General features: G+C 37.3%; 1 protein-coding gene across 9 annotated transcripts in view; it reads left to right on the top strand.

Moving 5' to 3' along the window:
- The window catches only part of VPS13B (vacuolar protein sorting 13 homolog B), a 483,999-nt gene that overhangs the window by 384,907 nt on the left and 83,720 nt on the right, over positions 1 to 15,372 (top strand). For all 9 annotated transcript variants that reach the window (XR_010388020.1, XR_010388021.1, XM_064507672.1 and 6 more), the window contains 2 exons: positions 759 to 1,166; positions 13,317 to 13,516. Coding sequence is in view for 7 of the 9 variants with exons in the window: in XM_064507672.1 (XP_064363742.1) it covers positions 759 to 1,166; positions 13,317 to 13,516 (608 nt within the window). In the remaining 2 variants the exon portion in view is untranslated. The remainder of the gene's footprint in view (positions 1 to 758; positions 1,167 to 13,316; positions 13,517 to 15,372) is intronic.

Below are 15,372 nucleotides of genomic sequence, written 5' to 3'. Positions count from 1 at the left end.
ATAAAATCCTGCTTTCTCTGTGAAATAATCTTCCTGGTAATTGCAACATCATCACTACTAGAAATATCACTGTTATCAATGTTATTCATGCTATATGAAATTTTTAAAAATTCTGTGAGATTTTCAGAAGTCTGTGAAGTACCAAAATCATTTACTAAAGGGGAGAAGAACATAACTTTTAAAACATTAGGTTATTTCAGCCTCCCTGAAAACAAACAAATCTAACCATACCTCAGCTTTTGTTTGCTTCTTTTTTCGCCTTTAAGCATGAAAATGCATTGAAGAATTCTGCATCTTGGCTTTGTCAAAAGCAAAAGAATATACATGTTATTCACTCATTTCAAAGTGTTGAAAATGTTCACTATTGGCATTGGAGTTTAGTCAAATCGTTCTACTGTATGTAAAGCTCAAGAGAATGTGAAGTATATTTTCCTTGTGATACATAAGGACTCATGTATTTACCCTCCTACACACTCAGGCGAAGCGTATGTCTTTCAGAAAGCTGTGGGGATCCCTGGAAAGAAAGAAGGAAGGAAGACTGAGATTATGTCATTTTCCTCCCTTAAAACTGCAAATAATGAAGACTGCTTATAGTGCTTTTCATGAGATTTTAAATCAGATTTATTTGTAAAGACATTGCCTTGTTATATTTTACCATTGATTCAGTCGCTTTAATGAAACATAATAGAAATATTATCTCCTCTAAAGGCCTAATATTTTTCCACTATAACTGCTATCTTTCTCTCCCTTTCCTCCAGCTGACATAAATGTGGATATATCAAAACCTTTGAAGGCAAATCTTAGTTTTGTCAAACTTGATCAAATAAACCAGTTTTTGAAGAAAATTGTAAACACCCATGATTATGAACCCAGCAAGGAGGCTGCTAAATCAGCTGGTGTTATTGCAAACAAGGACGTCACTTCAACAACCAAACACTCCAGCACAAGGGATTCGCTACCTGCAGTAAGCACTAATGGTGCGCAAAACATTTCGGTGCAAGAAAACTTGTGGAGAACTCTTTCCTGCTTCCAGAAAATTTCCATTCACACCGTTCAAATGGTTGTTTCTATAGAAACCATCCCACATCCAAGTAAACCTTGTTTGCTAGTCTCTTTGTCAAATCTCAGTGGAAGCCTGAATACCAAAAGTGGACATAAAACTACAGGTAAGACCTTTTGAAAATTAGAAGTGCTGCTGATTTGGTCAAATAGTACAGTAACCATTTTAAAGCATGGGGAATTTAGGGAAGCGCCTCTAGCTAGCACAGTAAATCCACTGCAGAAAATAGCAAATCCATGATAGACTCAATTGCCTGAGTTTTCCTTTCAGTGAGGTAGCAACAAAGAGTGCGTACTTCTGTAGTTAATATCCCCTACCTTGTAATTATTAATTTACTGACATAATTCAGGATGGAATAGTGGTTACAAGAATGACTATTCTCATATTCTGATAATGCAGCATATACTTTGCAGGACAGAATTTTTTAACTCAGTAACTATGTTTTATTATTATGACCCTAAATTTCTTTAAAAAAAAAAAAAATTGTTTGGAGACCAGACATATGCTACTACGTAGTTATCGGTTCATACCCTTATTCTACTCCAGGCTTGTGAAGGGTTCAATTTTAACATGCTTCCTCTGCACAGCTGAGAGTCACACAGAGAAAATGAGAGTTCCAGTCTCGACTACTACTTTCATTCCTGCAAAAATGTGAGAAATTTTACACCTTGGCTAGGATTAGCAGAACCCCAAATAGATTCCTTTAAGATGGAGATATTTTGAATAACTTCATAAATAGTTTGGCTAGTATTTTAATAAAATTAATAAGATGGTACATTTGCATAATTTGGAGATAAGCCAGACTTAGGTAGTTGGGAGAGTAGTTTGAGAGAGGAAGAAAATGGTCTATAGCTGAGAGGTACAAGTCCTAGGCCAAGCTATGTGATGGTTTCTTTCTTTTTCATCAGAAATATGACTCCTTGGGCCAGCAAGTCTCAGTGCTTCTTTATTGTTTTATAAGCTAAAAATGAAAAATTTAAGGTTCATAGGACATGAAAGCCTGTGAAGGTGCTGGAGCCTGAAACTCTTGATTTATCCATAAATAAATAGCAGTGCAGACAGGAACAATGACTCCATTCCCACACTTTTCCAGTTGTATCTCAATCCTAGCATAGAAAGAAGTGCAGCTGAGTAAAGGGCCTTTTTAATATCCCTTAGATAGCTCTAGTTTTTTTCATGGGTTATAATCCCCTTTCTTTCCACCACTTCACCTGTACCATTCGTAAGCTTCAGTGTATCAAAGCGGAGCCTGTTCCAGCCCTGCATGATGAAGCATCGTGTATCGCTTACCGGGGAGTTTTTGGCCTCCCCGAAGGAGGCCTTACCTTGCCGCGCACGTGCAGCCGCAGAGGCGCTCTGCTGCACAGCTCTGTTTCTTTGTTCTGGCAGTGCACGGAAACAGATCTTTATTTCTCATGTCACAAGCTATATATGAATCTTCAGTATGTTTGTAGTCTGGCGAGCATTGCTAAATAAAGCAATGCTGATGCTGAGTCTAATCAGGATGGAAGTTAGTTATTTAATATGAAGAACTCGTGTAACCAGACAATAAATAGACATCAACAGACTCTTTTCACGTTTTTTCCAATTAAAGTTGCCTTATCTTTCTGCTTTATAAAAACAAAACCATATGTACACGAGGTGTTGAATGCTAGTGTGGCTGTACAAAACTGTTTTACGTTTCAAGAAGTATGAAAGACACTTCCACAAAACCAATTGAAACTGTATCAAAAATCCTCTTAATAAATTGTTTATTTGTTTTTAAAATTATTAATATAAACCAAAGTGGAAAGTAGATCTTTAGGAAGAAATATAAAATACTCTGTGCAGGGAAATTGTATTATATTCTTCTGTTACAAATACGTAAAAGAAAAAGAGTGCCACAGTTGCTGACTGAATTTGTTTCATTATAGCAAAGAAATTATGCAAGTTAACTCAATTAAAAAATATATAGTAGCTGTGTCCCAGTCAGATTCTTGGGAGCAAGGAATATTTAAATACATCAATTCTTCACCATTACTCTTTTTGAAAAAAGTTTTATAGATATACCTTTTGAGCTGAACAGGGTTAATGTCAGATTTTTTTATAGTATGAAACTAATACACGAATACTTCACTGTGTCTTTGATTTTACAGTCATATAACTATTGTGACCATCTGCAGCAGCTGCATTTTACGAATTATTTGCTGAACCAAACTAAGCACAATGACAAAAGTAGTCATCTCAGATGTACTCTTAAAACAGAGAAAGAAAAAGGAGCATTGCTTGCCTTTTGTACAGTATGGCCATCTGCTGTACAGATGTTATTATATAGAATGACTTCAGATACAATAATTGTAGAAAATTTTCATTAAAACCTCAACAATTTGCACTTGTTTACTTGAATCTGCATAACTCCCCAGTGAGACAACACAATACGCTTGGGGTTTCTTTGGTTCTCACTAGCTTTCTCTTTGATCCTTTTTGATGTGCTGACTTTAATAAACATAGTTAAAAACACTGTTCAAAAACATCATGGAAAAAACTACAAAGGAACAATTATAGCAGTAGAAACTACTCTAATCCCTTACTTACGCAAGCTATTTTTAGTGAAATATGTTTTTTTACACATTTTATGTGGCAGTGTTTTATAAACAGTGTAAACGACCCCTTTTCCAGATGAGTTTTAATGTAGGATATGAAGTTGGTTTGTAAGGAATCCTATTTGCTGGGAATTATATAGAAAAAACACTCGCAAGAATGTATTGTCGGCATTTTTACTCCCTCGTAGGGGGGAAAACAAAAGTGCGTGACCTCGTGAAATGCTTTGATTTTTTAGCTTAAATTAAGAAAGAAGCTTGCCATATAGCCTTCCCCCCCCCCCCCCCCCCCCCCACAAATAATTGCCAGTTTTCCCTCTAGACTTTCCTGGATTAATCACAGAAGCTGAAGGCCTTCTGTTTTAATTTTTCCTCTTAATTTCTTATGAAAGTGAAAAAGTTGTAGCTTCTGAAAAACAAAATGGCTAATTAGTTGAATTATTATTCATTTCACTTCTAACAAAATAAATTGTAAGTGTTGATCACTCACGTTGCAGTTGGATCAACTTAGAACACTCCATTTCTGCTTACCCTGATGCATTATTATACAACCCCAAACCTTTAGTGTTTCAAGGGACTTCATTTTTTGGACACCCTTCACATTTTAATACATCAGTGACTTATAACAACATGGTTACTATTTCTGCTAAAATACTTATGTTCTCCTCTGTGCTTATGGTAAAATCCTGAGTATTTTGGTTTTAGTAATGTAATACTGTTACAGAATGTGATGCAGTGCATTGGCAAAAAAACAAACAAAAAAATCTCTCTCCCGAGAAAGATATTACTAATTTTACTGTAGAAGAGGCTGCAGGTATAGTTTTTCTGATACCCTTAAGGGCAAGAGTTTAAGTCAGACTGATGATAAATACAATTATTAATTGTAGCCATTTTATATTTCATGGTTTAGTTACAAGTTAATACTTGTACCAGATTAATACATGCAAATAACAAACATTTAGCTCACTTTTTGGCAGCTTATTTGTACCAGTGACCAAACCCCCAAGTTCGAGAGCTGTCGTTAGAAGTGGGTCGCTGAGTTTTGTCCGCTGCAGTATGTGGCATCTACTGGAAAGCGGCTCGACCTCTCGAGCCTCATGTAGGCAGTAAGATTTGCAATTGCTCAGCTTCATGCTCAAGGAATGTAGCTCACTCTAGAAGAGTCTCGTGCCATTAAAGTCTGAATAACTTAGCAATAAATACTAGGAAATAGAAAGCAATTCTAAACATGCGACTTGCATTTAGTTTATGTTGGTGTTGAAATTAGCACTACCTACCTGCCAAAATAGCAGATAAATGAGAGAGGTTGAGGACTGCACTCTCCCCAGAGTGAAAGTCAGCAAGAAGCCTGGAGCCTCTCAGTGGAGCCTTATTTTGTTCGGCGTGGACACAGGAGGGGAGTCGTGCTGTTCAATGTCTGAAGTTAGGGAGTTACGTACATAAAATACTCCAAAGATCATAGACAGAATTTCCCAGCCCTTGTTCTTGTGTACCGATATAATTACTTCAGCATATAAATAAGGCAAAAAAGTAAACACTAGTTGAGCCTGTGAAAATCACAAGCATTTTTAGTAACCTTAGAAGAAATTATGTACTTAAGATACTTTATTGAAATAATAAAAATTAAATGTGGTTATTAATTGGTGCAGAGCAGAGACCAAACTTCAGTTTGGAGTTAACTGACTCTCTCGAGAAAACTCTGCTAAGGCGTTGTCATAGCCTTTGGATGCTGCAGATATGCAAGTTAGCCTATGGGGAAATAAAACATTAAATTAGATATGACTACCTAAAATAATATGCAGCAGTAACAAGCCATTTACAACACCCAGAAGACCTTTGTTACTTTTAGAAAGAAATATAAACTCTTTCCAACACTTGAACAATAGGAAATTAATTCTTTGTCAGTAAAAGCCAGAGGACAAACTAAATATTTAAATGGCCACTGAGGACTGAGGTGGAAGTGCAGCTTGTAGACAGCTATACAAATCACTAACAAACCTTAATGAATATTGGGTGTGGGCATCAGGGTCCTGTCAGATTTGACACCATGTCCCAAGTAGCTTAAACCCAACACTCAAGGAAAGGTGGAGACCTCATCAGGTCTCTAACATCTGGGATTTTATTTGTCATTTTGGCATACCCTGCAAGCGCAAAAGAAAGAGTAAAAGGGGATTATCCTGACAATGAAATGAGTTACTGAATCTTGTGATAATGAAAAGCAGAAGAATTCTAATTCCTTTCTATAGTCCCTGAGGTGGAGGTGCGTTTATAGTTCTGCAGAAGTATAATGTAGGAGGGAAGAACAGATGGCCTAAAATCCATGAAACAAGACACCACCTAATCCCAGGACCGAGTACCACTATTAATCCTGGTCAGATTCCCTACTGGTACTTTGTAACAGGGTTCAGAATTGCTACTGATGAACTAGCATGTCAACTTAGAAAAAAAATTATTTTTTGAAAATTCACTGTTGCCTGTTGATTCAAGAAAGTGTATACTAAGCCTGCGGAACCGTATTTACAGTTGAATTTCATTTGAAGTCTACTTTTTGAAGTTATTTCGATTCATAACAAATACTATCATTTTTGTATCTCTCTCTACTTTTATAGTGAAAGTAATTGTGTACTTTTTGAGACTGGAACCTCTTTTGTTACGCGGTTCCAGTGCTCTGTGCGGCAATGGCAGGTGGTATGTCATCTGCACAGTAGTCCGTTCTATAGAGTATGTACATTCACCAGGAAATAAAGATAGCAGTAAAAGCTGAGTTTTTTACTTGCACATTTTATACTCTTCTGTGCAGTTCCTCCAGTTCAGTCTACATTTTGCAGTGTCAGGAAGAGAACGCAGAGGTCAGTCATCTTCACCCTGTCTTAAGGACCGGTTCCTTGAGTCATTTAAATTGTTGACATGCTGGCAATATGTTTCCCCTTTCCCTATGACAGGAATAATTTTTGTAGGATGAGATCACTAGCTTCCTGCGCAAACAGAAGGTGCAATTCCAGAGGAACGTTAGGTTTCCGTGCGCACACATTTCCACGCTCTGCCTTGGACTAGCTCTGCTCCTCGTGCAGCTGTTCAGGGAAGCTGAGTCAGGGAGATGGTCTGACTGAAAACTAATCCCACGGGAAAGAAAAGTGTTCAGCAAGATCATCTCTTTCGGCTGGCTCACTGGACAGGTACATTTTTGTGGCAGTGCTGGCACAAAGGAGATTTCAGAAAAGTATAGAAAGGAGAGGGCAGGGGGAGGAAGGGTCAAAGGGAGGAGAAAGTTGGAATGTAGGAGCCTGGACCTGGATTGGCTCTAATCCTGTGGAAAGGCATCCCAAGAGTGCAGGGAGATATTTTTGCCTAAATCTCTGTATTCAATTTGTATAGCCAGGGTATATCTGTCAAGATTTGGACTTCCACCAGCATATTTCACTGGGTTATGGAGGCTAAAGCAGCTCATCTAGTTCATGGGCTATTTAGTTTATTAGAGCAGCTGAAATCCACTGAATCGAGCATAGAGCGGAGGAACAAGAGCAAAGCTGTAATTTTGATTCAACCTCATGGCAATTATACAGGGGTACATTTCCAGAGGCATCCACTGTTTTGTGGTGCTTTGTTTACTGTGTGACCATTTGTCTGCTGATTTTTTTTTTTAAGTAGTTCTAAATATCTACAGCTATACCAGTCAGAGAGAGCTGCAGGTACCAAGTGTCTTCTGAAAACAGGCCACCGTTTTCAACCAGCCACCTAAAATTAAGATGCACAAGTGTACAGATACTTCTTTTTAAAAATTAAGCACTTCTCCACGCCCAGCTGTAAATCTGAAGTAAGAATGTTTAGTCACTTTTCTAAAAAAATACTGATATCTTAAGAAAACATTTTATGATACAAGATCCAGGTATTACTCATGTCAGTATAGTCATGTCAGTTTTGAAAGCCGGCCTCACTGATAGGAAATGAACACTGTGGTTTTTTGTTTTCCGTTGGGCATTTTTCTCTACTTAGAATAAGACAGTGCAGCTAGCACTTTACAAATATCCCTAATTATTCTATACCTAATACAGCCTTGACCAAAAAAGAAAATCCCTTTAGATCGAAACTTTAATATGCCCTCTGTGATCAGACATCACAGAATCCAAAATTACCAAATCAACAACTGAATTGAGATTTTTCAGCTATTTGGTATTCAGTAGTGCATTGAGCACGATGTACCTGCCCAGCTTTCCTTTAAGGGAGATGAGCTCATTTCAAATAGATAACCATCTCTGACTTCTCTTCTGATTCATCACTGACCTGAACTCCATTTGAACCTTGTTAGACACAAAACAAGCAGGATTCCTGGCCTGAACTATAAAATATAATTAAGCCCTTTTGAAATGATGTGTAAAAGAACATAGCTTTACCCCCACTATAACCACTACCACCACCACAACCAATAAAGTTAAATCAAGCACTGCCTGTAATGGATTAAAATAATAAATGTTCCTGGATTTTAGTGTTTGAAGTATTTGAAGAAAACAGGCTCCCAGCAGCCAGGACTGCTGAATGCATGGGGACATTTATTAGTGACGAATTCAAGGATTTGGCCTGTTTAAGATCATTACTTTCTGTTTACCGTGTGTTACACATCTCATGTTTTTACAGAGCCCACATGTGTCCCTGTGTAATGCTGAAAAACTCTCTTTCAGTGAAGGATTGTTAATTGGTAATGTATAAATATTGTTCTCGGGGGGGGGGGGGAATGAGCTATCGCAAGATCCTACTCGACCTTAATGAGAAACCCAGCGTAGTCACTTGGTCGGTAACTACGTCTCTCCTGGAGAATTGTCCTGTATTACATGTCTCACCGTTTGTTTGCTACTGCTGTTACCAGACCTGAGTAAATGGGCTCACTTTTAAATTAACTGCACTATTTCCCCTGTAATTGTTTTAATAGCTGTGATTCAAAGCTATGCTCCCTGTTTCTCTCAGAAGCTGCTGCTTAAAGGATGCCTATAAACAAAGCAGTGTAACTGTATTATAACGTCTTACATCAGGTGTCTGAAGTTTTTGAAAGAAGGAAAAATTTCATTTAGATAATTATATCTAATGTCACATATAGTAACATGTATACATATTCAAAGCTGTCTTAGTTTCTTTGGCAACTGTAAAATAGATGTCAAAGGTGCAAATACGAAGAATGAATGCTTGGAATCAAATATCGTGGATTATCACCTTTGTAATGTGTGATATTAAAGTGGAAGTGAATAAGGAAAACTGCTGGCTAATGAACGTCCTGCAGTCAGATTACGCCTTTGCCGTCCTGCCGCGCAGTGCACGCGGGCGAGCCCGGGCTGCTTTCTCAGAGCGCACAGCCGTGCTTGGGTGGGAGCGCGATCGGCTCACTGCTGCCGTGGGTGCGGAGCGCGTCGCTCCCGGGCGCCTGGCCCAGGCAGAGCCGCAGGGGCTCTGGGACCCGGTCTTGTTCCCAAGCTCAAGCTTGGGAAAGCTCTTTGCTTCCTAGAGATGAGGTTTGTAGCAAAGCTTTCAAGAGGCTTTTCAAAATATAGCCTGCCTGTAGTCCAGGGTGATTTGTTTTATTTATTATGATACATTCGTTTCCCTCTTTTTCAAATCATGTTCCTATATAGCAACCTACCAGCTAAAATAGTGTTCTGCGTTGTGGTGGGTGACAGTGCAGTCAAACAAGCAGAATTTGCAGCTACCTAAGGAAGAGCAAAGTGCATACAGGAGTACACAGGGCATAAGAGGAGGGAAAAAGTACTCCACGACATTTCCACTTGCTTCATTTGGAGTTGCTTCAAATATCAATTTTTTAAAATGTTTTTGAAAACAAAAAGTCCATACTTAAGGTCAGAATATTCTCTCTCCCTTTGTCTGTGAACCAGGAGGAACGAAAGAACTCTCTCTTAACACCTGTTTTGCTTAAACACTAAGTGACTGGTACTTACAGCAAGGATTGCTTTTATTTTGTTTTACTTGCTGCATTTATTAAAATGGGCCAGCTCTTTTTTGCTCTATACACTCACACGAATACGCTTACCCACACACGCACACAGAGCAGTTTAACTATTGTGGAGCCTCCTGTTATTGGTAAACCCTGACATCCTTGTACAAGGCTGCTCACACTCTGAGAGATGTCTTCATAATGTTTATGTTAGCATAAATCAAGTCAGTAATGATAAAAAATTAAGGGTGATACAACATCAAAGCTAACATCTGTTAGGAAATTTTCTTCTATTCAGTATTCTCTTGTAACGGTCTCCCTCTTTAATATCTATGCAAGTTAATTTCTTGGTATTACTGAACAAGTGCTAGCAGTTTTTCATACACTCCTACATTATTTCCAGCTGTATAAAAATACCTAGATATTCCTTTAAAGCATATGTCATTGTAACGTAAGCCTTGCAGTGACATACAGAAGCCTGATTTGAGTTGTATTTTGCTCAGGTAGCCTGGCAGCCTACGGGAGTGCTCTTGTGGGTCTGGGTGAAGCCTGCCAAGGGAGGGTTGGCAGCATTTTTTAAACAATGTCCAAAGCAAGTGGTTTGTATTTATTAGTCTCTTGGAGGAGTATTTTTAAAGTCATGAAACTATTTGTTCCTACAAGTAAATTATTGCACGTACTGAAAAGTGTGTTGGTGTTCATGAGCAATAATCCAAACAGAGCAAGTTAACTTCTACATATCACAACAATCGTTTATGAAGATATATTACTACTTTGTGGTGACATCCCAAGTTCACTTCAAATGTTGACTTTGATTTAATCTGTTTAAACTGAAGTCAGAATTCTACAATAGATGCTTGTGGGAGAAGAAATGCATGGAAGAAATGACTGAAAATAGTGTGTTGGAGAAAAAAACACGGAGGAGAATTAGTTTACATCTTTACCTTTCCAAGATGACTGCTTTAGTCACAGGAAAGCAGCTTCACTAGCTGAGCTTATGCTTTGAATTTTAGTATGGCATTTAGCAATTCTAAAATAAGCTCTTAGTGTATCCTGATATTTCTTCACTCCCTGCCCTTAGGATCTGAGCTTATTTCTTTCCTAATGTCATTCTCTTAGGATTTCCGTGGTATTGATACCCCTTCCGAAAGAAGGTTCCCTGAAGCCCAGGATCTCTTTGTTTACTACTGCTTTTTAGAGTTTGTACCTGCTTGTCAATCCTTACCTGTGTTTTTAAGCACTTTTCTCCCAGCTCCCTCAAGACTTCACTTTCTGCAAGCTTGTCTGAAGGTTCTTTGCATTTTTTTCATTAAGTGCCTATTAGTTTATATACTAAGATTCACTTCATCCCCAAGAAAGCATGTAGATATAACTGCTGAGGAGGAGGAGGGTGTCATTCTTGCCTATAGGGAGTAGAATCTGCATCCTGGTAAGAAGAAAATAAAACTGTCAGTAGGTTCCTGAACTTTACCTGGTATTTGTAGGACATAATCCATGGAGGTGTTTTGTAATACTTAATTTACGTGTTTAAAATTCTCTCACACTTCTTTTTTCTTTACTTTGTCTTCATTTCTCATTATTTATATAGTGTTTGAAAAAGGCACTGCTGATTTTGAGCCTGCAGGATTATGTGCTGAATGCTCAGTCCTGTTTTTAAGCCATTAGATATTGTGTTTTCTTTGTATTTTGTGGAGATGAGATGACAACAGAAAAAGTCTGCAAAACAGTATCCACATAATTCTTCCACATGTAATCCCAATGAAAGAAAATGAGTAAATAAAACCACTTGCATTCTGCTATCCCTTTTTTCCCTTTTGTTGTTTCAGCTTGGCACATACTCCAATAAAACTATAGACCATTTCTGTATATGGCAGAATTGTGCAATAGTTATCAGAAATTTCTCCAGTTTAAAATCAATTTTCAGTGAAGAGTATAAAAAATTCAGATTTTTAAATACTGCGGTTCCTCTTAAAATAATATAGCAGAATATATATATGTATAGCAGATATATATATAAAATATAGCAGAATAGCAGAACTCCTCCCATAAAAACACCTCTTTTTCTTGGTTAAGACTGTATGTAATGCTGATTTACTCCAGTTTTACAGAATTGAGTTTGGACCTCGAACAAAAGGACACGTTATCATGGTGTGTCAATATTTGCTTTCTTGTTTATCACTGGAATTTAATGTCAGAAAATGCTGAACAGTTTCTGACTCTGCTTGTTATACATAAGACAGGTACAAATAAGACCAACCCCAGAGATTTAGAAGCCAGACGAAATAACTGAGAGCCAAAACCCCGTTCACAAATAGTGGCAACAGTCCTGTTGATTGGCATGGGAGAAAGATTCACTTGAGGACTTAATCATCCTTACTAAACTCCAAACTGTTCAAGGGAAATACTCTTCTTGTTTGTGATTCCTACTCAAATTAAATACAATCCAGTGGCAACATTATAGCTGCTGGGGCTATTGGACCACCTTCCTAGTGGGCGATGGGTATTCCAAAAAAAAAAAAATTGTCCATTTATTTTCTTCCATTTCATAAAATATTTCCTAGTGTTATGAAATCATCATAACTCCCTGGATGCAGACAGATTTTATTCTGGCTTCTAAAAGAGATTCATAGGAGAAGTTTTGCTGCAATGTATTCAAAACAGAGAATTCTGTTTTAGTGGGGTATTTCTACCAGCAGAGGTATGAAAAGTCAAAATGGAACAATACCTTGGAACATCTGTATGTAAGCCTGAGGTGTTTTTTAATCTTTCGTCTTTTGTAAATATCCAGTTTCATTAGAAAAATAAGCCTTGGGCATTAGGAAGTAGGTATGGTGACATTCAGTATTCAGAATGTTGATTCCAAATATGGGCAGCAGAAGAGAAAAGAGTTAACCCAGGCTCAGCAGTAATATTTTTCAAGTTATTATACAAAAGAATAAGGAGATAGTAAGTGTGATTTGTTCACTTCTCGATGGTGTTTCTTCCTACAAATGTTTGTCTTTATTGAGAATACATAAGTTCAACCATAAATCTAACCTGCTGTTATCTTTTTATGTTTTATAAAACTATGTAATCTACAGATGGTTATGATGTGAAAAGTTTAGATTAAACTGATTTTTAGGTAAACACATGTTATGTATTTTGAGTTACAGCAATTGTTCTGAATTATTTGAATTCAAACATTTCCCTTACTCTCCTCCTAAGTACTCCAAAGTCTAGCAAAGCAATATTTTATAATAAGTAACCTGAACAATAGCAGAGAGAATTGTTCGAAATAGCTATTTCCTATCAGTTTAAAATATAATCAAGTGAAGCAGCTGTTCTTGTTCTTAATATACTCTTTTGAAAAAATTTCATAGTTTAATGAAAAATGTCTCTTCTCATAAACCTTAAAATACTCACACATGTAAAAGTCATAATGCTTTGGCAAACAGTTCTTTGCAAGGAATGTGCATGAAACGTACCTGCTGCACAACTGGAGCACTGTGTAAAGGCTACTCAATCATGTTGGAGGAGCGAGCTGAAAAAGAAGCAAAAGTCTCGGGGCCAAATTGTGGCCCTCTTCCCGGAGAGCAGTTGTCCACCCAGGTGGTTCCTTGCAAGTGCGTGGGACTGCTTCTGCACTCAGATTGCTTACTGGTGCAGATTCACTGTCTCTCCCTAAAGTGAATTCAGCAAGTAGGTACATAAATATTGGGAGAAAAAAGTACCACAAGAATAAATTCTCTCTCTCCCTTTCTAGGGATTCATGGATCATCTTTTGTCCTTGACATAAAAGATTTCCTACTTAAAACAAGTCTCAAAGAAAGAACTAGATCTCTGCTCGGCCCTTTCTGCTGCTCTGTTAATGTGGAAGCCAAGTGGTGTAAGCACAGCGGTGATCCTGGCCCAGAGCAATCTAGTCCAAAAATGTACCTTGATTTGAGAGGAGGACTGCTGCAGGTCTGTATGAGGTGCTTACCGTGCTGATATTGAACTGGCTTGGCTTTGGATGATTGAGGTTTTTTCTAAAAAACTGCATGCAAGACTGTGAAGCTTTGCAGCCTAAAACAGTTGATTAAGCTCTTTTTCTTTTTTTATTTTTAATATAATTATCTGTTCTTTTATGTAAAACTGTTGATTGAAAAATTGTGTATGGTGGTTTTTTCAGATACTGCTTAGGCCGTGTATTGTAGCTGTATGTGTGTGTTCCCTTAAAAGTACTGGATCAGATTACTGACACTTAATATTTAGGGCCCTGTTCCGATGTGTGTGCATGGGTCTTTGTCCATGAGCTACATTTGTGTAATGCCTAGGGGTAGTTTTAACAAATATATATCCTTCCTTCTTAAACTTGCACAAATTTCTCAGGGGAGTACTTATTAACTATTGTTTGTAGCAATTAATACTCCGTTTTCTATGCTATCCTCTCCTTACTGGAAGTGCCCATAACTTGAAACCAGTCCAAGAAGCATGGGAGTTCCTGAAATGAAAAATATTTTCTGTGGGACTAAAGTGGGCTTTAAGATATGTGTCTTGTTTTAATTATTTTTATTGTAGTATCTATACACACCAAATGTTTTAAAATAAATAAATAAACCAAGCATATAAAATGCAAAAAGGAAATTTTGACATTTAGTTATGTAATTAGACCTTTTCCCAGAATTGACATCAGAAGAAGTTCTTCAAACCACAGCATTTGGAACAGGGCTAGCTGAATAATACAAAAAATTATTAAAATATTTTAATGAGTAAATAAAGTCAGTTTGCTTCTCTGCTTCTTTCTCATTTGTTGTCTATGGGTATTTGGCTAGCCACATCTAGATATTATTATAATTACATTTTTAATTAATTTTTTCCCCAAAATTTGTCTTTTAGACAAGGACTAGAAACAAATCTATACAATATAAGTATCTGGTCAGACAGAATAGCTTTGAGAATGCTGACAGAAGTATTAGCAGTTCTGTTTCAAATAAATTTATTTACCGCTAATGATTTTGCCCACTCGAAATATGACCTCATCTTCTACCACTGTTAATTTGTATTACAGTAGAGCCTAGAGGGCTGACATGAGAGTATCACCTCATCTGTGAACGCATGTAGTAGGAGTTCCCTGCTCTGGACCTCCAACTGCCTGATAATAAAACAAATAAAAGTGGGGGGGGAAAGCATTCCTCTCTCTGGCATCAGTCAGGGCTGGAGTTTGGTTTGAGAAAAGCAGCACTGCTTGTCAAAACGGGGAGGAGAGAATGTCAACATGCCTTTTCTTTTGCTGTAAAGTGTATGAATCTTCTGGATTTTGAATGCCAGTTTACCTTAGATATTTTTCAAAATTTCTGTTTTAAATTTCAAGTTGTGCTCTCAGAACTTACAATATATCCAATTCATATTCTGTGTATACTTAACATTTGTGACTTGAGATGATCTTCAGTATGTCTTTCTAGTCATCCTTTTTGCTGTGTTGCTTATTCAGGTGTTAATGCAGTCCAAAATTCCAGTTTTGAAGCAACATACTCTTGGAGCAATTTAAACTTTGTATCTTTAAGATCTTTTGTCATATCTTAAACTGCAAAACCTTTGACTGGCCCTAACATTAGATACTGTATTCAGCTGTATGTTTTTGCATATCACTTTTTAGTTCTGTGCTCTTGCAGGCAACACCTGTAGCAACTGTAAGTGGTAAGAATTAATGTTTTCAGTAGAATGATGAAAAGAACAAATTTGCCAGATGGTTTTGTAAAGGTTTTTTGTTCTCATTCTTTTTTTTCACATTAAGGATATTTGCACACAAGTTAGGTATAAGTAGAGCAGGCAAAAAG

Source organism: Dromaius novaehollandiae, chromosome 2, assembly GCF_036370855.1.
Source record: "Dromaius novaehollandiae isolate bDroNov1 chromosome 2, bDroNov1.hap1, whole genome shotgun sequence".
Lineage (NCBI taxonomy): Eukaryota > Metazoa > Chordata > Aves > Casuariiformes > Dromaiidae > Dromaius > Dromaius novaehollandiae.
The sequence above is the reverse complement of the archived record's forward strand: the minus strand, read 5'-3'. Positions and strand labels throughout refer to the sequence as shown.